The following is a 24,187-nucleotide window of genomic DNA, read 5'->3' as shown; positions in this document are numbered from 1 at the left end:
CTATTCACGTATTTGTCTTTGGTGACGATAGATGGCAGTAGTCGGTCCTAAATAGAAATTCAATACTATGCTAGTTTACATTTGCTTTGTTTCTCTTTCTATCTGATAAATTTGTGATTTACTCGTAAACTAGCATTAAATAAAATGAAAATTTTCTGATGTTTATGTTACTTTTTCGTATTTTATTATTGTAAATATAAAAAAGGGTGCTAGTAAATGAAGCTTATTGTAAAGAGTTGGCATGACGTTCATCAATATTGATAATGATAACCTACACGGGCTACACGGTCTCTGTTTCAGAGTACATACTTGGTGAGTCATATTTATATTTATTACATTTGTTGTATATACTTATCGATGATCTCATACATAAAAAATATTGTAATACTGTTTTACACTTCATTGCCATTCTTACTGTGTCTGAATGTTTTTATAGATTTATATCTCGCACTGACACTATGGCAATGGCACATTCCCCGCAAAAATATTAAAACATAAAATGTAGACCTTCATAAAATACGAACTTAGCTCGTAATAAATAACTAAAAAGTATATTAATAAGAAAATGTTACATAATATAACTGAAAGCAACTTTAGAATACTTATTTTAAGTAGGCATATACTGAATTTAATATGCGCAAGTACAATATAATTTGGCCTTAGAGGTTTTTATATGGTATTTTTCTAGTTACCGGCCTAAGACAGAACTGAAAATGATAAGCTTTCTAATTTCATAATCTATGTAATTTATGTAAATGTAATAAACACTATGTCGAAAAAAATAAGTACCTATCTACAAGCCAAGATTTGGTTCTGTATCGACCAATAATTTTGTTTTCTGGATTTATGTTCACTAATTTGAATCTCGGCAGGTATGTACCATTAAAAAAACTGGAAGTTTTGTACATTGGTTCTAAGCTGTTTTTGGCCAAATTTACAAAATCGTTGATTACGAAATAGTCATCACAACTAGTATGTCATGTATATAACGTGTTATGTATTTTTAAGATTTAAAAATTGGAATTGGTTAATATAATTATACTATATAAAAAAAAATACGCGGCATACATACATATAATAAATAAACGATCAAAAATGTTTCGATCTCCGTGGTTGTTATTTATCTTATTTTAATAATAATATAATCGTTACCCTTTAAATACAAAAATAATTAGATAAATCACTAATTAGTTTAACAATTCACAAAGTTTGAATTTCGTCCTTGAAATGGTAGGTTACGTAGGTAGATGGATGTTGGTATCCGAACTGTGAATTGGAAAACATGTGAAACTATGCAAACAGGTGCGCATTATTTTGATTTTGAGAGTAGGATATTGGTTTATGGGTTCAAATAGGAGGTGGAATAGTTTCGCACTGGTTAAAAAGACTGCGATGTCCCTTCGTTGCGTTGCGTTCATTAGAGCAACAGTTGCCGTTTTAAAACAAAACTACCTTCTAAGTTAAATGCATGGCACGTGGCGGCACCGTTTAACATAGATCTCCACAGCACCTTCAACACTCGTGGACCTTAGTGCGGAGATCGCCAGAGCGGTCTGTGTATAGGTGCTTACATTAGCAAAACAAATTGTTCTAAAAGTTCACGAAACTGCCTGGGTGGGTCTATTTCACATGACTGTTCCCAACCATATTCAACAGCTAGATAAAAAAATAAATATTGTTTTGGTGTGTGGACGAGCTCACGGCCCACTTGATGTTACGTAGTTACCAGAGCCCATAGACATCTACAACGTAAATGCCGCCACCTACTTTGAGATATGAGTTCTAAGGTCTCAGTTTACAGAACAACGGCTGCCCCAGCCTTCAAACCGAAACGCATTACTGCTTTACGGCAGAAATAGGCAGGGTGGTGGTACCCGTACGGACTCGCAAGACGTCTTACCACCAGTAAAAAAGTGCACGGTAGTTGTTGTATACTGGGAATAGATATATTACCGAGGTCGCTCCTTGGGGCGGTCAGACTCTAGGGGACTGGGTAACTCCCTGGATGAGCTGAAATGTTGCTCATAATCCCCATACACGCAGAATAAACGCAGTGAAAGGACGTTGATTTGCGGAGATTTCTCCTCAAATCTTCTGTTGTCATATTCATATTGTAACAATGTCTTTTTGAAAAAGGACAATTTTTTTAAATAAGAAATATACAATTCATCCTTCAGTGTTATTTAATTGGTTTTTCATCTTTTTTCATTCATTTCAGGTGAAAGTGTCAGTAAAATTAGATCGTAATACAGTAACTTCACGCCGCACCGTCATTCAATATCGAATAACATTATTTGGTGGTTCTCAATGGAGTGTATCGTGGTGGAGCTGTGAGGGTTGATAGTAACAGACCTATGTGAGCGTGTCAGTGGCAGTGTAGTGTATTGGTGTAGTAAGCAGGCGAGGTGGCGCGACTCGCAAGTGATGCCCATCGCGGTGATGCAGAGGCATGGTAGACGCGGCAGCGGAGCGTCGGGCCGCCGTCGCCGCCGCGGTCTGCGATGCTACTTCCAGCCTCACCAAGTGAGTACCCCTCACGTTATTTACTTTATATTAATTAGAGGACGAACACATATTCTGTATACTGCTCTAGTTTATCTTTGCAGTAAAGACACTATGTCGTATGTTGTATAGATTAAATAATATTGTTGAATCTTACTAACTAACCATTTATTAGTAAAAGAAGACATTTTTTCGTGGGTTAGATGTGAGTAAAGCAAACAAAAAAAAAATTTCGTGAGTCGGTTTCTTGTTATTAAATGATGAATGCAGTTTGCATGTCCTCATAGCGTTTCCAAACTTCATCGCGTCCCAAAAATACGTCGCGGCGTTCAACTTTTTGTGTTTTGATTCAATTGTGAATATTAGATTTAGACATTTAAGTATAGAACGTAATTTATAGTTGAAAGGTTCTTGATAAATGGAGAAATTTTCGACCTGTAACATTTCGTAAAAAAAAAGTTAATTACAAACATGAACATAAACAGGATACACGATAACTAGCAATGAAATGAGTTTAATTGATTCATTGCTCTTCGGTGCGCATGTCAAGTCATCACTATTGACCGTTGCCATTTCGCCGTTGACCCGATGCCCAGACGATCATTCTATTGAATTACTATTGATTGATCGTCATTTATAAATGCCGCGTGTACGTAAGACCCTCTTGGCGCGGGTGTATCAAGCATGCCTTTCTTGCAAAATATCACAGGTTCAAGAATGAACACGCAGAAACAACTATATTTTAGTTAATCAGGTTACATAAACTTAACAAATTTATTGATGGCATTAATAAGGCACATTATGATTTGAAGCTCTATTTTATATTGTACTATACTTTTTATCGCGAATTCCGATAACCGTAACATAAAAAAGCTTAGGAATGAAACTAAATACAAAGTTATTTGCTAACTCTTCTGTAAACTCTTTTTTCTGTCAAATTAAACAATCCGTGTAAATTTGAGTACATAATTTGGATGAATATCAGAGAGGAACTTAAGTATGTCTTTATGAGATAATAAAACAGGCCAAGCATAATATATAAACAAAAAATAAACAAAAATAATAAAATCGTAATACTTTAACGATATCAGGTATATAAATGGTTACATTTTTTTAAAATTATACGTTTTGAGTTGCAACACTCATTTTAATTTTTTAAAGACTTACCACACATTAGAAACTAAATCCATTGGATAACTGAAAGTTTTACTATGGAAAGATTTATTTTCTTATTTCATATTTTATCAAAAAGAACATGTCATTCTGACCAAATGATGTCTATTTCACAGTGAAATTACTACTAATAAATAATATAATACTAAAAATAAACAATTTTGCTTAATAATAACACTTCGTCAGCAATGTTTTGTCTTTAATAATTGTGCATATTTGCACACTCAAGATAAAATTCAAATACCAAAAAAATTAAACGATTATTACGATCCAAATAAATAAACAGTCGCGTCGTTAGCTCCATAGTGAATCGACTATTTAAACATTGATAATGTAGTAATGTTAATGTAAACGCATCGATCGAACTCTTCGAACCCGCGAACCGTAACTTGTGTATGGCCAATTGTTTTATTAGGTGTAAGCTGAGCCGAGTACGCAATACGAGTTGCTTGGATAATGAGAGCACCGATACATATGATACGTATCGTCGTCACGGCTTTGCGTTATCAGGGCCGCGGGCGATTGTGTAGAACAACGCTGAGTCGCGAACTCGTGTGTGTGCTTGTGTGCGTCAACAGTAGTAGCGCTTCCAGGAAACGCGAGTAGTTTTCTCGGAACTGATTGAATGTCGCATGCGTTTTCAGCAACGAATTATTGAATGAATATTTCTCGTCCTTTTCTATTTATTGTTATTTTATAAGCACGTATTCGAAAGTTTGTTTATGCGTTTACTCATTAAAACTGTTTTATTAAACTATTTTATAACTGGTGGTAGGACCTCTTGTGAGTCCGTGCGGGTAGGTACCACCGCCCTGCCTATTTCTGCCGTGAAGCAGTAATGCGTTTTGGTCTGAAGGGTGGGGCAGCCGGTGGTGGTCAAGGTGGGTGGGCTATGGGCTGCAGTAACCACTTAACACCAGGTGGGCTGTGAGCTCGTCCACAAATTCAGTTATTCGAGAAATATTAATTAGTTTATGGAAAATATCTTCTATTATTCTTCGTTTAGTCATTTAACCAAAGCTCATTGGTCATATTGTTGGTGACCCTAATTGCTGTGTCTCGGGTACGGTTCTCGGTCGAAATGCGTTACTTTGTCAGATATTTATTGCACAGGGTCTATTTGTTTTGTTTTTGTCTCGTATGTGTTTTCGGTGTCCGTAACACAGAAGAAAATCCTAGCTTGGGCCCCATGGGAAAACTTGAATACGACGGATGTGATTTGAAACTTGTTGAAACGGAAATGTCTGAGAAAGCTACAACTATATATAGTCGGATTTTTAATTAGACGAAGCCAGCTGACAGTAGCTAATGTCACTTTGTGAAATAATGTTGCTATATTTAAAGTAATAGTGATGCGTTCAGTTCTCGTTCAATCACATAAATGAACAATGAGTGTGAAGAGTTACTCATTAATTTCAAACTATAAAAGAATATTATTTATATTTTACAATAAAATTGTATTAAAGTGATCCAATATAATAATATGTTACTAGTAGTATGTAACTACAATCAGTTTTTTTTATTTTCATTACCTATGTACCTATAATTGTTATATTTTATACATCTATAGTTTCAACTATATGATGCATTGGAAATAGGACAGTCTTACAAGCTTCCTCGCAATGTTTTTCTTAATGTTTAAAACACTCGGTATTCAGTACAGGTAGATACCATAGGAACATAATGTTTCGTCGAAAACTCGTTGGTATGTACAAAGCACGGCTAAAATTCGAACCCCGTGCCCGATATCGGCAGTTCGGCATACTAACTATTCACTAGACAATCGAGGCAATTTCATTAATTCAGGAGTTTTTTCAATCGTTCACTTTGTCACAACACTATTTTTATTTCATCAAAAACTGACAACACAGTAAACGTCAGTTTACTTCGTCTAATAAAAAATCCGACTATAGAGAAAAACTTTCCACTTAAAATGCATATAATATTTAGCCTGCGTCTTAGATAGAAATACCTCTGAATTTTTCCCTTCTACCGCATTTGACATGCAGATATGTTTTTTTTATTTTTTTATTCTTTATTAGATCCATACACCTATTAGGTTAAGTCGGCTCAGATATGTTTTTTTTTATTGCTTATATGGGTGGGCTCGTCCAATCGGTAATAGTAGTTTCCATTAATTAAACGAAATACTAGTAAACTTGAACCTTGACCATGTTTAAATTAAGACTAAGCATAAAATTATTATGTAACAAAATTATGGAGATGACATATTCGATTTTTTCCGACGACATCAAAAATTACGAATCGTGTATCGATGAAAATTATGTCTTACTTTTATTTTTTTATTGCTTAAATGGTTGGACGAGCTCACAGCCTACCGGGTGTTAAGTGGTTACTGGAGGCCATAGACATCTACGACGTAATTGCGCCACCCACCTTGAGATATAAGTTTGCTTCACGGCAGAAATAGGCGGGGCGGTGGTACCTACCCGTGCGGACTCACAAGAGGTCCTACCACCAGTAAAAATGTTTTTGTGTGTCGGTGTTTTTTAATGTTATAATCGCTTATGGATCGTTAATTGTAATTTACATTGGACGTTCCTTCAAAGTAAGTACCTACCTTCCAAAAGACCTTCAAAATAAACGTTTTACGGATCAGCTCCAGCTGATGTTTTACATAAATAGGCAGCTCATATTCATAAAATATAAAAATAGTCTTTATAGCCCAGGAAAATGGATTTAAAATTAGTTCAGCGATTCCAGAGATAATATTCGTTTTCCGATATACAAACTTAAACAATATTCATATAATAGCATTTGTAATAGTGAAGTAACCGTAGCTAATGAATTTAACAATATTTTAATAAAACGGTTTGTATTTTAAAACATTTCAAAATCACGCTGCTATGAAAATAAGCAACTACTAAAATTAATATGGTTTTCAAATTTAGCTTCTCAAGATATCAAAATGCATTTTCAATGAAAAATCAATATTAATTTATATTTTCTGTTAGGCCTAGTGCGAGTTCGAATAGGTACTTATGGCCAGATTTTTGTATCGTAAAAGAATTTTGCATTCCAGTTTGAAGTGTAGGACAGCCATTTTCTCGAATTGGCATTTACTTGCCAAATCTCTAGTAACCATTTCCTATAATAATTTTATGTAAGTCGTGAGCTCACTTGACGATCTATAAAAAATAAAACCAATAACGGAAAAGCAATAGCATTAAAATTGTATCGAAATTAAATTTAGGTAACGTAAGTTCTAGTTGGATTTTAGTCTACCTGCAAACGGTAACAAAATTATCATTTTTCTCTGTTGGTTGTACTATGTTTAAAATCATTCGACCCTGACAAAATTTTTGCACGAACATAAATAACTAGTTTGCAGTTGACCATCTGGTTAGAGCGGTTGAAGTTGGCTGCTAGGTGTCGCTGTCAGCTGCTTTGCCGCTAATTCTGTCGGTGACGGTACTGACGGTGCAAGAGGCCGCGGACGGCGGCGAGGCGAGGCGGGGACTATTTTCGTCTGGCGGCCACGTTTGGAAAAGGCGCGGTGACGTCACGATTCTCTACGGCGATGATGCCATCGCATCGGTCGTCCGCGACACACACCCGTGGACTTGCCAAAATATCGATGCACGTTCCTCACACATACTGGCTACGATCAAATATATTTCGAACTCTATATTTCTGAAATATCACGTGGGTCTACAATCTAAATAAATAAGATATAAACTAACTTTCTTTCGTATTTAGTGCATAGAACGACTTGTAGATGCATGTATTGTACCCACACATAAATTTTAATAAGTGGGTAATCGTAAATTCAGTTTTAGATGAATTTGGCAATGATTTCTTTGAATTGGAGCAATGCCAAAATCATTTTGCGCTTCATTGTTTACTTTATAGTGACAAGTTCCTGAGTGAGGCTATATAGACTAAGATTTTAGATTCATATCGTAAGAACTCATGCTTGATTTATTGATACTAAGTCTATTTTTTGTCGTATGTCCTGATACTTGTACCATTAAACTGGTCTCCTATAATCTATTTAAAACGTAAAGTAACCTATGAAGAAAAACACGGGGAACAACAAATCAATGGGAACTTTCGGGACTCAGATTTTATAGTTTGTTCTGTACCTACAGAAACCTATATATATACTTAGTCTGGCCATAAATACTGTTACAATTAAAAATAAACAATATATTACATTTGAATTTGGAATCTGTCATTTTTAATATGATAGCTCATTGAGTTTTCTCATTTTGGCGCCAATACCTTGTGCAATATTTTGCGATATTAAAATGGAGTGGGGTGATAAAGAGAACCGAATCGCTGTGATTGCATTACACAAAGTAGGTATGGAGCCAAATGCAATTTTTAAAACTCTCCATACGCTTGGTATTAGTAAAATGTTTGTGTACCGGGCTATTAATAGGTGTAATGAGACCTCCCCTGTTTGTGACAGAAAAAGATCTGGCCGTCCACATAGTATTCGTACGAAAAAGGTGGTCAAAGCAGTAAGGGAAAGAATTCGAAGAAATCCTGTCCGAAAGCAAAATATTTTATCTCGGGAGATGAAGATAGCACCTAGAACCATGTCGCGTATTTTAAAATATGACCTAGGACTTGCAGCCTATAAGAGACGTACTGGTCATGTCTTCACTGATAATTTAAAAGAGAATAGGGTGGTAAAATCGAAACAGCTACTGAAGCGGTACATAGAAAATTTTTGTTTACGGATGAGAATTTTTTTACAATTAAGCAACATTTTAACAAACAAAATTACCGTATTTATGCTCAAAGCTCTAAGGAAGCTTCCCAATTAGTCGACAGAGTGCAATGTGGGCACTATCCGACTTCAGTGATGGTTTGGTGGGGTATTAGCTATGAAGGAGTGACTGAGCCATACTTTTGTGAAAAAGGTACCAAAACATCGGCACAAATTCTACTATTATGTGTTTTACTCTTTCTAACACATTTAAAACTGTACCTAATGAATGGATCTTCTCTCTCGCACAAAATTCATGTTAGATTTAGAGAAAATCAGGTTTTTTAGATCTGGATCTCGGTTTTACTCGGACTGTTGATTTCACCCAATTCCGGTGTGCAACAGTTGGCGTCAAAATGTCATTTTGAATTTTACTGTCGAAAAGTGTATCAAGATACCATTCTTGAGAAGATAGTGAAGCCCCATAACAACACCATGTTCAATAATCAAGAATGGTCCTTCCAGCAAGACTCGGCGCCAGGTCATAAAGCTCGGTCTACGCAGTCTTGGTTGGAAACGAACGTTTCGGACTTCATCAGAGCTGAAGACTGGCCGTCGTCTAGTCCCGATCTTAATCCGCTGGATTATGATTTATAGTCAGTTTTAGAGAGTACGGCTTGCTCTAAACGCCATGATAATTTGGAGTCCCTAAAACAATCCGTACGATTGGCAGTGAAAATTTTTCCCATGGAAAGAGTGCGTGTTTCTATTGATAACGTTTAAAGGACTCTATTGCAGCCGATGGAGATAACTTCGAATAAGCTTTTTATACTTTAAATTGTTTTATATTTATGTTTTAAACTAACACACTGTAAAAGTAATAAATGTTATTTGCAATAGAATTTTTATATTTTTTATTGTAACAGTATTTATGACCAGACTAAGTATATGGTCTGAATTTAAAACCTGTTTTTGAAATAAGGTAAAATTATTATTCAGCGCTATTTCTAAATAAAGTTGGAAGTACACACATCCTCCACATTGTTTACTAATTGCCTCAGTATATTTAAGAGGAAACGCGAGCTATACATACGTCATACAAAGGTATTCGCCCTTTTCTTGTCTGGATAATGACACTAGAAAAATGTGTTAAACCGTACGATCCTTGTCTATCGCTGCCATGCTATGTAGGTTTAAAAAAATATTTACCTGTTACTACTACATTTTACGCTAAATTTTATTTTCCCGTATTTACACAATTACTGATTACAGTCTTCGTTTATTTGTTTGTGTTTTGACATTTTCGCTTGGGAAATTGTGATTTTAATAACTAAATCAACGAGTTTGATGGTCATAAAATATAATATAAAAATACGATGTCCATAAATTTAATACTTGTTAAATAATTGTTAAATCCGTTTAGTTACATAATATAAAGTATAAATCGTATAAATCCGTCTTTAATATTGTTTTGTTTTCTTTCATATCAACGCAAAAATTAAAATTTATTTTTTGCATAAATGCCTTTGTTCGTGAAACCATTGTTTTGCCATTGAAAAGCACCCGTTTCATTATTTATTTCCTCATATCCGAAGTGCACCTGTACATTCCTACGGTACAGACATAGTTGTTCGTTCAAATTAATCAACCTCTGAAAATGGCGTCAGACATTAATGTCGAAAGATTATAATACTTATAGGATTTGACGCAGAATAAAACAGAATTTATCGAAAACCGATCTCAGTCAGATGAAGAATGTTAAATGATAAAAAAAATTAAACGACCACAATCTTAAGCAACGTGAATAACGTATTTTTGTTACTTTAGAAGGCAGACTGGCGTATCACATATAGGAAGTTGTCACCGATTCTCATGGACATTGAAAATGTCAGTGGAACATATGCTATCCACCGCTATTTACTTTCTTCAATCTGTTCTTTAAGAAATGATATGAGAAAGCTCAAGACAGAAGGGAAGTTCGTTCCAGTACAGAATGCTATGCAGCATTAATGATTTTGCCTATAGCCTTTTACAGCAAATTTCTACGGTCATCAATTGCTTTCAGGCTGAGAAATACTCATTAGCCTACTCATGATCATAGCGACGACTCTAGAATAATTTGATAGCTATTTAAAATCTGTTTATTATTGTCGTAATAATAATGTGACCAGAACAAAAGCAAACGTACAATAAATGTTACTTAATAAAAACCTGTCTTACAACCTAAGAAGACTTCATTACCTTGCATGTCAATTTTATTTATTTATTACACTATAATAAAAATTAAAAACTAACAACTATTGAAAATCAATAAATTGTAAGCCTATTCTTTGTTATGTGTTAATTGAGTAAACACGTAAACATGTAAATTGAATTGTGTAATAACTGTTATCACTGATGGAGCAACACTGCTCACGCTTTACCATTTATGTACTAATCGGAGTCGTCGTGGCCCAAAGGATAAAACGTCCGGTACATTCGTATCTCACTATGCACCGGTGTTCGAATCCCGCAGGCGGGTACCAATTTTTCTAATGAAATACGTATTATACTTAACAAATGTTCACGATCGACTTCCACTGTGAAGGAATAACATCGTGTAATAAAAATCAAACCCGCAAAATTAGAATTTGCGTAATTACTCGTAGGAAGGACCTCTTGTGAGTCTGCACGGTTAAGTACCTACCACCGCAATGCCTATGTTAGCCGTGAAGGAGTAATGCGTTTCGGTTTGAAGAAGGCAGCCGTTGTAACTATACTGAGACCTTAGAACTTATATCTCAAGGTGGGAGGTATTTACGTTGTATATGTCTATTGGTTCCAGTAACCATTTAACACCAGGTGGGCTATGAACTCGTCCACCCATCTAAGCAATAAAAAAAATATATTAATAAATTTAAAGTCGATGTAAATTTTATTGCTCGTTTAATATAAGTTTCCGTTGTATTACAGTGTAGGTAGTTAGCTATAGCTATGCGTCGGTGCGTCGGTCGTCATCGGTCTCAAAGACTCGTAGGGTCGGCTGAGCGCTATCGTTCGCCGGTTACCAGTGCTGTGCGATCAGCCTCGGCGCGTGGTACATGCGCTCATAATGTTCTTCGCTAACACTAAGACTTGTTTATCGCTAATTGTACAAACATGCAAGTTTATTTTCGGTGACGTTGTGTGAAATTGATTTATGGAAATAATGTATTGGTGGAAAATCGGTACTGTCTTTTGTTCCTCACATGTTACACAGGTGAATTATGTAGAAGTATAGTTGTCATTGTCACGTTCGTTCTAAAATGCTTGTCTAAGTAGGTTCGTCAGAATTGAGGTTATTATAAATAATTTCATCAAATTCACGATATGTGGGACTTTTGTGTGAAAATTTTTATTATTCCATACGTTAAGTGTAGGATAGATTCTAGAATTTAGAATAGGAGCGATATAATATTGGAAAAACATCGATTGGAAAATTATTTTTATAAATTTTTAAAGATTTTGAGTAATTAAAAAAAACATAATGTGATAATTCTACTAAAGTGAGAACACTTTACTTAAATTATATTCGATATCAAGACGATCGATTTGATGAAATTAATGTTTGGCACAAAATTTAGCTATTTCATAAATCTCAATTTTTCAAATTCAATATCGTCACCGAATGTAATCTAGTATATCATAGGATGTTGTATGGTAGATACACAATACATATAATCTAGAGCGGTTAAAAATTCTAGTAGGAAAATATCACACCCCATTTAAATTACAAGAAAACCAATGAAAATAACTAGTTTTGACACGTCACCATTGCTTTGTTCATATATTTCGCTCGTATAATTTGTACTATAATTTCGGATGAGCGGGCATTTCGTTCCATTGATAGCGGATGCGTACATAATGACATAGATGACTTCATTGGGTATGTGATCTTATTAAATAGGATATGATGTGCTTTTTACACTGAGCTGTGATGCTACTGCGCATAATGATACCTAGACGGTGTATCAATATCAATTGGTAATTTTAGTTTGTGAGCTCCTATCCTTGCTGAAACGTAACAATGAATCAACTGTTCAACATAAAGTTTGATAAGATAAGGAAAATTATGCATACGTTCGTTACCATTTAATTTTTTTTTTATGTTCGCTCGTACCCATTTTATTGGTGTAGATAGACAGGCAGTCAAATAGATTTTTAATAAGGGAACGGTTAGATAAGTAAATAAGACTTCTGCTACAGATCGGATAGGGAAATAATACATGCAGTCTGATGCGACCGTGATTGCATAGTATCCGTAGGTAGCTTAGATTATTAGCCGCATAGTGGACACCATAATAACCTCCGGCGGTAAACTGTACTAAACATTACAGTTTAATATATTTTTGGGTTGGGCGCATCGCGAGACCGCACGGGTAGCCACAACCGCGAAGTTGTAACGCGTTCCAGTTTTTACATAGGTATGACAACCACACGATATAATTGAGATTTCGATGTCTCATTTCAAGTTGTGTGGCATCTTTCATGCTCTGTTGTCTATTGGCTATGATAACCACAAAACACTTGTTTAAAAGATATACATATATTGGTTAATTATTCCATCGTTGTTAACATGTAGTTGGTAAATGATAATAAGCTGATATGATACTTATTAAATACAATAAGTCTGTATCCGAAGTGCTATAAATTTTGTAATTGATTATTCGAGAAGTTTTGTTGGCTTAAATAAACTATCAAATGATGTGATTTAGTAACACGCTAGCAACGAGTCGTATATACACTGTAAAAGGTGTTATTCGATTAGATTTGATTAGTACACAATGTTGAGGATGTCTTTGAGTCGTCATCTGAATGAGAATACAATGAAAATATCATGAAGGTATGACCTCGGACCTCGTTCCAGTGTACTTTAATGTCCCGACTGCTTAACAGCATTACAATCGTTCTCAAATTACCGTCTACATCCGCGTTCGCATCACGAAATTCCGTTAAACCTGTTTAGGCTACAATCGGTGTTAACAACTAACGGTTCGAAATGTTGCAGAATATAAGCGTGCACAATGTTTTCGAAGAACGGTAACAATTTCAAATTCGCAGAACAAAAATTATTGATATGCCAAAATGCTCGACGACTAATTAAATATTAAATTGGTCGTAAAGGTAGAAAAACACAGCTTCCGCGGGACACGTAATTGCGTCGCTAGATTGAATTGGCAGTGAGCACATCGCGCCGGTCGATTAACAATGCGTTATGAACTCAACGCCAGTACAACACACCGCCTACGTTCTGTAGCGGCCGCCGACACCGCGCCACATCCGTCCCGCAGTGATTGATAAACCAATTTGACATCATTGCCGTGGGAATATATACGGTACATGCCTCCGTGACCCAATGATGCCTGTTGACAATAAAATTAAAAATTTACACAAAATGATATTTTAAAAAAACCTTGTCAATCGATCTCAGTATTCAACAGTCCGCAATCAACATCCTCTAATTACGAACTTATGTTAGGTAATTTAGTATAAAAATATTGGATCGGTGATAACCACTTCAGGACTGCACCATCTAATTTTCATGTTTTCAACGCAAATGGTATGACTATCATAGTAAAGTAACTAGCTGCTTTAGTATGGCATACTTTTTCTTTACTTTTACAAATAAATTGAATAGTCATCTTTACTATTACTAATAACTTTCTCTAACATATGCCAATGGGTAACGTCGCTGTGTAGCCACTCAACTCGTTTGATTCAGCAATACTTTATGCCAAACTAAGAGAAATTAAATTTGAACTTTAATAAAATAATTATGTGGTACATTTAATTCCTCTCTGTTCCTTAATTATTATGACTACAAAATTAAAACCTTACCTAAAGATACCTTCTTTAGGTTATGATAATTGTCATAGAATTGAACGTTAGCCTTGGCAGTCTTGATCTACGTAATTTATTGATTTTTGTTTAGACAATCGTTAGTTTGTTTAGATCTACGTATTGCAAATATGTTTGTTTTCCTTACAGTTGCATATTGATATATTACTATGTGAAGCAAAAACTTTGTACTCCTTTTTACGAAAATTGCTTGGACGGAGGATTATGAAATTTCCCACACCTATAGAGAATATAGAGAACGACTGTAGAATGTTAATATTTTTTTAAATTATGGATAAAAATACATTAAATCAATAAAAACAAATATTACACAGACGCGTGCATACTATTTGCTTATTGTCAAACTTTTCTTATTGTTTATAGTCTGTGGTCAAATTGAGAATAGATTAAATATTGTTTGTTTTTATTATGTAATATTTGTCTAAAGTGTAGTCCTGGCGAAATATGTGATTAACGAAGTATATAAAAGTATTTGACAATAGAATTATAATAGTGTACAGACTTATAATTTCAATTAATTATAGTCGAATTTCGACTACCGGTGGACCACGAGTGTTATTAAAAACGCCAGCAAATTCCTGATTATGTAGCTGAAGCTTAGTTTCATGCAAATTAAACTTAATAACAAACGGTTCCTAGAAAAATAATGATTCATATTACAATGTGTGAAAAATGTGTTAATAGGCGTCAATGCATAAAATCTTGACCCAATGATTTTTATCTTGTGAAAATGATATTTACAAAGTCTTGAAAGACTATTAGAAATAAATGTCGGGGAGGGGGAAATGTGGCCACGTTTGGCGGATACCCTTTTCGTAGGAGGCTGGTGATGTAAGATCGGCTGGCTCCGGCGGTGATGTCAGCGCGCCCACGACGACTTCACCCTCCGCACCGCACCTCCTCTCGGTACAGCCTTCCGCAAACCTGCGACGCGTATTATAAACAGTTTACAATTTCAAATTTGAAAGCAATTGTACATAATCGTACACAATAAACTTAATTACGTGTTGTTTGCATTTCAATACACCTGATTGTTTGCAAAATAACTGCAATGAAATTTTCTTGAAAATTGAGATATGTATTTACCGAAGCGAAACGTATTTCAAAACGAAATAAGCTTGTTACATGAAAACATGACTAAATGACACAATGCTGTAGTTTTAGTACCCGCACTATCTATAGGATATTAAAATTTGTATTAAATGAGTAAAGTGAATATCGTTAAAGAATAAAATAAAATGTTGTTAAATAATAAATTCTAAAGTAGATAATAGTCACATTGCCTTTTTAGATTTGCAGATTCAGGTCAAGTAGCACTAGGCACCATATTATAGTACGTTGGTCGATTAGATTATTTGAAAAAGGAGATAAGTTGACGTTTTAATTTTATTTATCTATAATAGTTGCATACAATTTTGCTTTAACTGCTATGGTGTAGTTTTTTTAATATAGGGTACATTAAAATAATGTAAAGTCTTAATGAATGTTACAGAGCGAAATAATTTTTGCTATAAATTAATTTACCCCGATGAAAGCGTGGCGCCATTTAAATGTACTGTTAAATAGTTAACAGAAATTATAAGAATTTAGTGAAGAGCGTGGACATTTATAGTTTTGCTCTTTGATTATTTCTCGCCAATCTGCCATTTGAAGCTCCAGAAGTTCGATTTCCACAATAACAGCCCAGTGGTATCTAGGTCGTCGGACTCTTTGCTCGCCATTTGGAACTTTCACATATATACCTTCCGTGACATCTACGAATTCTTCATACCCTAAATATTATATAACGGCTTTACGTAGGATATTTTAAACTGGAAGTCTATTTCGGTTACGTTACGCTAGTCAAAGTGCATTCCAGATGTTTTAATTTTGCATGTCAATATGAATGTCAATATCGCATATATGTACTTGATATCTTTAACTGTATTAAAAGAATCACGTCTCCCATCTTACCCTATGCTGTATATTTACTTTCCATCATAGAATGGTCATGTGACTAGAGTTTCTTATTGACATACTTTTAGTTCTGCTTTTTGATTTTTAACCAAATATGCCCAGTTCTCGTATAAAATTCGGGTAGTTTATTATTTTAGATAATTTGTATAACAATATTCACCTGTGTAACATTACCTTGCACTTACAGAGATAATTTTGCTTAACAAACATAAATTGAGTTAAACAGAACATGTGTAATGATAACCATAACATAATATGTGAATACAACGGGAAACGGATAAAGTGTTCCGCACACTTATTCATAATAGTAAATATAGATTTCCTTACAAATGTAACGATGGTGTAATAGAGTTTCATTGTGATGATATGTTTTGTGGTATTAAAGATGAAGTTCTTAAATATACTCGAGTGAATGTGCGAACCTTAAGGGTGTAGAAATGGAGGGTGCGATCTTAAGTGTGTCTGGTAACAACAGCAGGTTCAGGACTCATTTAAAGAATGCAGCGAGTGCAATATGCGCGAGAACTTTGCCGAAGCAAAGACGTACTACAGATGCCAGTACGACGAGTGACTCCCGACATCACACGTATCCGCGCATCACGCCTCCTAAGCGAACGGCAATCACGTGTCGCATGGAATCCGTTATGTGTCCAGCGCCGCCGTGTGTCGCCGCGACGTTCGAGCAATCGGATCCACCTCGGGACATCATCGATTCTCACAAGTCGAATAAGCAAAATGGAATGATCAAATTGAAAGGCACTTTGGCAAGGTAAGGTTTTCCCATTGTATTTTTGGTACAAAAATAAAGCAATTCGTTAAATAAGCAGTAAAATATTATGTACCTATACGTTTTTGGATAGAAAGAAAGCCCTTCACTGACTTCGCAAAACGAACTTCACGAAAGATTTAATTTAAAATATCTCGTCCGAACCCCGTTATATTGTCGTCAGGTGTCTACTTTTACGTTTACGATATTACAAAAGAAGAGTAACACGTAATTTTGTTGTTTCTCGGATAGGTACTTACCGTAAATTGTTAACTTGCTCTTACTGCTACGGAATTTCCTCAATATTATTATATGTATTAGGATTTAAGATAGAATGATTAGGCACCAAACACTACATTTCATAATGCGCCGCAACTTCACTCTCAAAAGAAATGATTCGCTCAGTGACCGCAGAACTAAAATCTTATAATTTTCGTAACGTGAATAGTGAATAAAATGATTGTTTATTCAAGCTCAAATTGTGATTCTGTTCTTAGATCTCTTCATCTTCGGTATTGTGGTGCTTTTTAATAAATTCTTTGCGATTCCACTGGACCGTGCTTTACTTTTATCGTATTGTTGCTAGCGGGCTCATCGTACCTCATAGACAATCCAGATGTAATCTTGACTCATGTTTACTTTATACCATTAATTTGTTGTCAAACCGCTAAACTCGTTTTGCTTGTATTTAGATTTCAGTCAGAAAATGAATGCTATCAAATATTATACCTGTCCGTCCGTCCCTCAAGAATAATTTAGTCGTTAATAAAATAATCCGTTATAAGTTGCATAAAATGGTTGTGATCGTGTTCTTTTTTTAGAGGGATCATCAAAGTATTATTTTTTATTTTTTTATTGCTTAGATAGGTGGACGAGCGCACAGCCCACCTGCTGTTAAGTGGTTACTGGAGCCCATATACATATACAACGTAAATGCCGCCACCCACCTTGAGATATGAGTTCTAAGTTCTCAGTGTAGTTACAACGGCTTACAACGGCAAGAGCATTTCACAAGAACTTTGGTATCAAACTGTATTAGTGACAGTATGAGTGCGACTTATGATTTAAAGTAAATGCTTGGTAGTCGCAAAACTCGTAGTAATATAAAGAATATGCTTTACAAAATCGTCATATTATGCCGTCACGTGTTGTTTGATGATGAGCGGCGAACGCTAGCATAGCTCGTCGTTGGGTCAACAACATCAGCATGACATCATGGTGACTTGTTTACCCAGGTCGCAGGGTAGAGGTGATGTAGCTAATTACGCCGCTACGCCAATTGTTGATTTACTACGGTTCATTCTGCATCTCTTGAATATTTAATGTAGCGGACGGGCCTAAATCAATTATAATTATTTTGTCAATTTGTATTACTGATCAATAATACCTTAAATAAAGAGTGCGTTCCAGAGCCGATTGTATTGAATATGGCATTAAGTATCTATTGTGCTAACGCTGTACTCTTCGACCCGCTAATGATATTGTGAGCTAAATATCAATAGGTTTTACAATATGCACGGGTCATGGCCAGGTATAAATTATAAACTGAGAAATTTTTTTAGATGACTAACATGGTATTTACAAAAAAATTGAATTACAATTAAGACAGTAAATAAAGCTTTGTGTAATTAATATTTCTGAAATCTAAGTAGGTACCACACTTAAACTCAATGGTTGCGTCTGACAAAATATGAAGTGTGCTTAAAATTGCACAAGAAATAAATTTGGATCCAAATGCACCATGAATACGAGAAAATTCTAAACGGGATATAAACATATCCAATATTTATTATTGTAAGCGGAAGCGATATTCGGGCGGTTTCTTGACCTAAAAACAGTTTCACACCTGACATTTTACTTCGTGGTACTTAATAATTACTATCTAATTAACAAAAAAAAGAACAGGAACGCATAGAATATGAGTCAGAAGTTAACGATACGATTTAAGGAGGACACATGACGACTACAAGGCGTTCATTATAATAGCTAATTTCGTTACTATGACCTCACTTTTCCTAAATGCTTAAATTGACAAAATCGTAAAAAAAAAGTTATTCAAGCGGAAATTAATTATGTCCACTGTCAAGAAATAAAATGTCCAGTTTAATAAGTGAATATGAATTAGATGTATTTTTTATAATTTCCTAAACTGAATATCGCTTAATACGATATCATCGTAACTTTATAGTCGAATAAGAATGAAGTAAATGCATTGATATGTAAAATAAAATCGTGTTGTGTGCGAGCGCGAACGTAAAAGTCCGTCTCTTTCCCACACCATGATGTCATGGTATATTTTTGTAAGCACTCAACCGTTCGAGTCGCACGCGTTTTACGTTTGTATTTTTACTATCATTATCGTATCGATAATTTAACTGTCATGAACAACATGTATAATCTTTTGTTATGAATCTTGTACGGCGTCCTCGTAGCAACCCAAGGGTATTTAATATTTCCGGTCATGATATTTTGGTTATAGTGACACTTTTGACGTTCAACTTTAATAGCTACTTATTAAATAATTTCAATGATTCCAAGGCTTAGGAATTAGATTAGGTTTAATTTTAAATAATAAAATGAATAAAAACATTAAGCAGCATGCATTAGGAGGGAAACAAATAGTAATAACTACTTGTAAAAAGGAAAGGTGACTCCGATTTCATAAAGTTTCTTTCACTAGACCGGCAGACTCCTTCGCCTTGCTAGTAAAAGAAGAGTGTGTAAAAGGGGAGGTACCTAATATTAATAACTTAAAAGAAATACGTTTTAAATAAAATATGTACTAAGTAACTTACATGTACCTACCTCCTCTACACAAGGAACATCGCACACATCTAAGCACATACATTAAAATGGAAATTTCAAATATATGCCTTAATTACAAGATCTCAAAGCTTTAAAACAATAGACGCCACTAATTAAATTACCTACCACAAATATTGTGGTAGGTAATAAGATATTATTATTTCATTTCAACTCATTTTAAATAATTGCCTATTTCTGCTTCGAAGTACTCGTATTATTTTGGTGGGAAGGATACAATAATCCGTTTAAAAACAGAATACCATCTCTTTCTGAGTGAGTTGGAGTTTTATTATACCTCTATTATGGCTTAAAATAACTACTTGACATGAAACTGATTGTTTAATCGACATCGACAATTTATACGATGTTATTCCTTCTTATGGAAGACATTGTTAGTAAACACTTGTAAATTACGTGTTTCTTTACTAATTTTGGTCGAATCTTACCCACAGATACTGATACAGCCCACTGAGTTGTCGCCGGATCTTCTCAGTGGGTCGCGTTTCCGATACGGCGGTAGATTCTGCGAAGCAATGCTCTTGCTAGGGTTAGTGTTAATAACGTCATTAGGTTTGAGCCTCTTGGGCTCACCTACTTGTTAGGTTACGCTGAGATAGCCTGTCAAGTATAGATAGGAAAAAAGGTTGAATCTGCCCACGAGAATTGAACACATTATTATCGCATCACGTTACACTGGTGCCCTTATCTTTAGACGTTTCGTCAAATAGTCCTCCACTCTTAACTCATCCGATGATGCTCGAGCATTCCTCCCAAACTTACTCGAGTTTGGTATTTTTAGTCGACCATTACAATATTCCTCCTTAGGAAACGCCTCTGGGACTTTGTTACCGCGAACAAAATTCTCATAGACGAACAGTTCGGATTCCGCGCTAAACACTCGTGCGTACAACAAGTGCACCGCCTCACGGAGCACATCCTGATAGGGCTAAATAGGCGAAAACAAATCCCGACCGGCGCTCTCTTCTTCGATATCGCGAAGGCGTTCGACAAAGTCTGGCACACCGGTTTAATTTACAAACTGTATAACATGGGAGTGCCAGACAGAGTCGTGCTCATCATACGAGACTTCTTGTCGAACCGTTCGTTTCGATATCGAGTAGAGAGAAATCGTTCTCGTCCCCGTCAACTGACTGCCGGAGTCCCGCAAGTCTCCGCGCTCTCCCCGTTATTATTTAGTTTGTATATCAATGATATACCCCGGTCTCCGGAGACCCATCTAGCGCTCTTCGCCGATGACACGGCTATCTACTACTCGTATAGGAAGATGTCTTTGCTTCATCGGCGACTCCAGATCGCAGTAGCCACCATGGGACAGTGGTTCCGGAAGCTGTGGTGCTCTTCAAAAGGGGTCGCCTTCCGAACACCACTTCGAGCATCCCACTCCTTAATAGGCGCGCAAACACCTCCGCCGTTAGCCCCATCACTCTCTTTGGCCAGCCCATACCGTGGGCCTCGAAGGTCAAATACCTAGGCGTTACCCTCGACAGAGGGATGACATTCCGTCCCCACATAAAAACGGTTCGCGATCGCGCCGCGTTTATACTAGGACGACTCTACCCAATGCTTTGTAGTCGAAGCAAACTGTCCCTCCGTAATAAGGTAACTCTCTACAAAACTTGTATACGCCCCGTCATGACGTATGCAAGCGTAGTGTTCGCTCACGTAGCCCGCACCCACTTGAAATCCCTTCAGGTTATTCAATCCCGATTCTGCAGGATAGCCGTCGGAGCGCCATGGTTCCTAAGGAACGTGGATCTCCACGATGACCTGGAGCTCGACTCATTTAGTAAGTATCTACAGTCGGCATCGCTGCGCCATTTTGAGAAGGCGCCATGACATGAGAACCCTCTCATCGTAGCCGCTGGAAATTACATACCCGACCCAGTAGACCGAATGGTAAACCGTCGACGTCGCCCAAAGCACGTCATTACGGATCCTCCTGATCCATTAACGGTGCTTTTAGGCACCACAAGCACCGGTCACCGTCCTAGTCGAACCTGTCGCTTGCGACGAAGGGCTCGACGAGCGAATTAACCCACAGACACAGCCCACTGAGTTTCTCGCCGGATCTTCTCAGTGGGTCGCGTTTCCGATCCGGTGGTAGATTCTGCGAAGCACTGCTCTTGCTAGGGTCAGTGTTAGCAACTCTCCGGTTGAGCCCCGTGAGCTCACCTACAAACGTTAGGGCGAAGCTGAAATAGCCTCTCAAGGCTATCAGCATAGGTAGGAAAAAAAAAACAATATTCCTCAACTGTCCTCGAGTGAGGTAGAGTCGCGTTATTGCGTCACGACGACAACATCAGTTTGAGGAAAATTTGATCAAGCTAGCATCAAACCCATAGAGTTCTGTAGTCTATGGTCATTGTTTAATGACAAAGTCAAGCTGCCGCTGTCTGTTTGAAACTAGAAGCATTGTACTTGTTTGATGTTTTAGTTGCTGAGTGATTCGTAAATATGTGTGCGTGCGGTAAATTTGAAAGTGTATTATTTATTTTCTAACCCATTATTATTTTAGATTTCGGACCCGGTTTTGTATTTTTATTCGCATTTTTTGTGTGATTTTGATTGCATCGTGTTGTTGAAGTGCTTTTCCACAACCACCAGTTTATTATTACATAAATAAAACTTATAATCGGATTGACTTTATTTATTAGGTAGTAAGCAAAATATGACTCTTATCAATATATTAAGTGTATAATCTATAACTCTTATGAAGGTAAATAAAATAAGGAGTTTCAAATGTCTAACCACGAGTCTAAACAAGAGTCTAATCTCGAACTATTTACTTTATTAATAAAAATTATCAAAATATACGCGAATCATGCACAGATCCAGGCCATCGCACAACAATATCATATATTTCCATTTGCGGTCCACATACTATTTGGAAATTGATAGAAAACCAGCCTTGAGGAACATTCAAGGTACGTCGCGACGTACGAGGGCGGCACTGAAAATTTCGGGAATTAACGAAGTGACACAACATTACTATTTAAAAATGTATTTATTGCTTTTCGAAGTATTCTCCGCGAAATTTGACACATTTTTCCATACGATGGAACCAATCATTGAAGCAACCATTCCATTCGGAAGTTGGGGTCTCCCAAAATGGCCGTTTTGTAGGCGTCCACAGCTTCTTCAAGTGATGAAAATTTCTGTCCACGCAATTTATTCTTTATTTTAGGGAAAGTATAGAAATCATTAGGGCTTAGGTCGGGGCTGTAAGGCGGATGGTCTAATAATTCTATGTTTTCTTGCTCTAAAAACTCTTTTGTTCTGTGCGCGGTGTGAGAACTCGCATTGTCGTGATGGAGGATGATGCGGCGGTTGCAGTTCTCTTTACGGAGTTCAGAAACGACCTGTGGCAAACAAATGCTAGCATACCATTCTGCATTAACCGTTCTTTGTCCCTCAAGAGGAGTAGTCGTAACATGGCCGGTTTTGGAGACAAACGTGGCCACCATTTTTTTTGCAACACTCCGTGAACGAATAATTTTTGTTGGCTTTAACTCATTTTCGAACACCCAAACTCGTGACTGGTTTTTTGTTTCGGGTTCGTACGCGTATATCCAGGATTCGTCACCAGATACAATGTTGTATACAGCATTTTAGGATCCTGCGTGGAATCTTTCGAAAGTTCTGACGCACCAAGTAACGCGAGCCGCTTTTTGCTCTTCACAGAGCGAATGCGGTATCCATCGGGAAAACAACTTTTTTACACCTAATTGTTCATGCAAGATTATTTGTATTTGACTCATGCCAATGTCTAAAGTTGCGTGAATTTCGCGGTATGTCACATGTCGATCTTCCTCAATCAGCTTACGCACAGCATCAACGTTTTTTTGGGTGACTGCAGTTTTTGGACGACCTTGACGGGGATCATCACTGAGCTTGACACGTCCACGTTGAAACTCAGCAAACCAGCGATAAATTGTGGTTTTGGATGGGGCTTCATCACCAAATGCAGAAATCATCCGGTCAACACACTGTTTTTGTGTTAAACCACTTCGAAAGTCATAATAAATAATCGCTCTTGAATTTTCTCGAGTCAATTCCATTTTCTCAACGACTAAACAAGTTTGACAAAACCTCGTGACAAGACCGAGAATCTTTTTTTAAATAAATAAATGGTATTCGATTTTTAAAACCAAGGAGTTTTCAATTAAAAATATTTTAATATGACAGGAACAGTGGAAATATTTCATTCCCGATACTTTTAGTGCAGCCTAGTACCTTGACTTGACAGTTCGTTTACTCCACTCCGGTTAGGAAAATTTTCCAAGGACGTTTGAGTGAAGTTTATTTTTACGACTAAGCATACCAAAACGCGCGTTGGAGGTTGAGTCGAGTCGACTTAAGCTCGTGTGAACGACTAAAGATACGGGGGTGGCCCTCTTATCCTTTAGGCC

General features: G+C 36.4%; 1 protein-coding gene across 9 annotated transcripts in view; it reads left to right on the top strand.

Moving 5' to 3' along the window:
- The first annotated feature begins 2 nt into the window (after positions 1-2).
- The window catches only part of raw (NDT-like domain-containing protein raw), a 57,239-nt gene continuing 33,054 nt past the window's right edge, over positions 3-24,187 (top strand). For 2 of the 9 annotated variants that reach the window (XM_089733236.1, XM_028182977.2), the window contains exons 1-2: positions 3-312; positions 2,219-2,523. In XM_089733236.1, coding sequence (XP_089589362.1) covers positions 2,450-2,523 — 74 coding nt within the window. In that variant the 5' untranslated portion in view covers positions 3-312; positions 2,219-2,449. Of the gene's footprint in view, positions 313-2,218; positions 2,524-11,381; positions 11,592-16,373; positions 16,956-24,187 lie in introns of those variants that run through there. The other 7 variants (XM_028182975.2, XM_028182974.2, XM_089733232.1 and 4 more) reach the window with 5 other exon arrangements.

Source organism: Bombyx mandarina, chromosome 15 (genome assembly GCF_030267445.1).
Source record: "Bombyx mandarina strain Sakado chromosome 15, ASM3026744v2".
NCBI lineage: Eukaryota > Metazoa > Arthropoda > Insecta > Lepidoptera > Bombycidae > Bombyx > Bombyx mandarina.
Note: the sequence above shows the minus strand (reverse complement) of the source record. Positions and strands in the feature narration are given on the sequence as shown.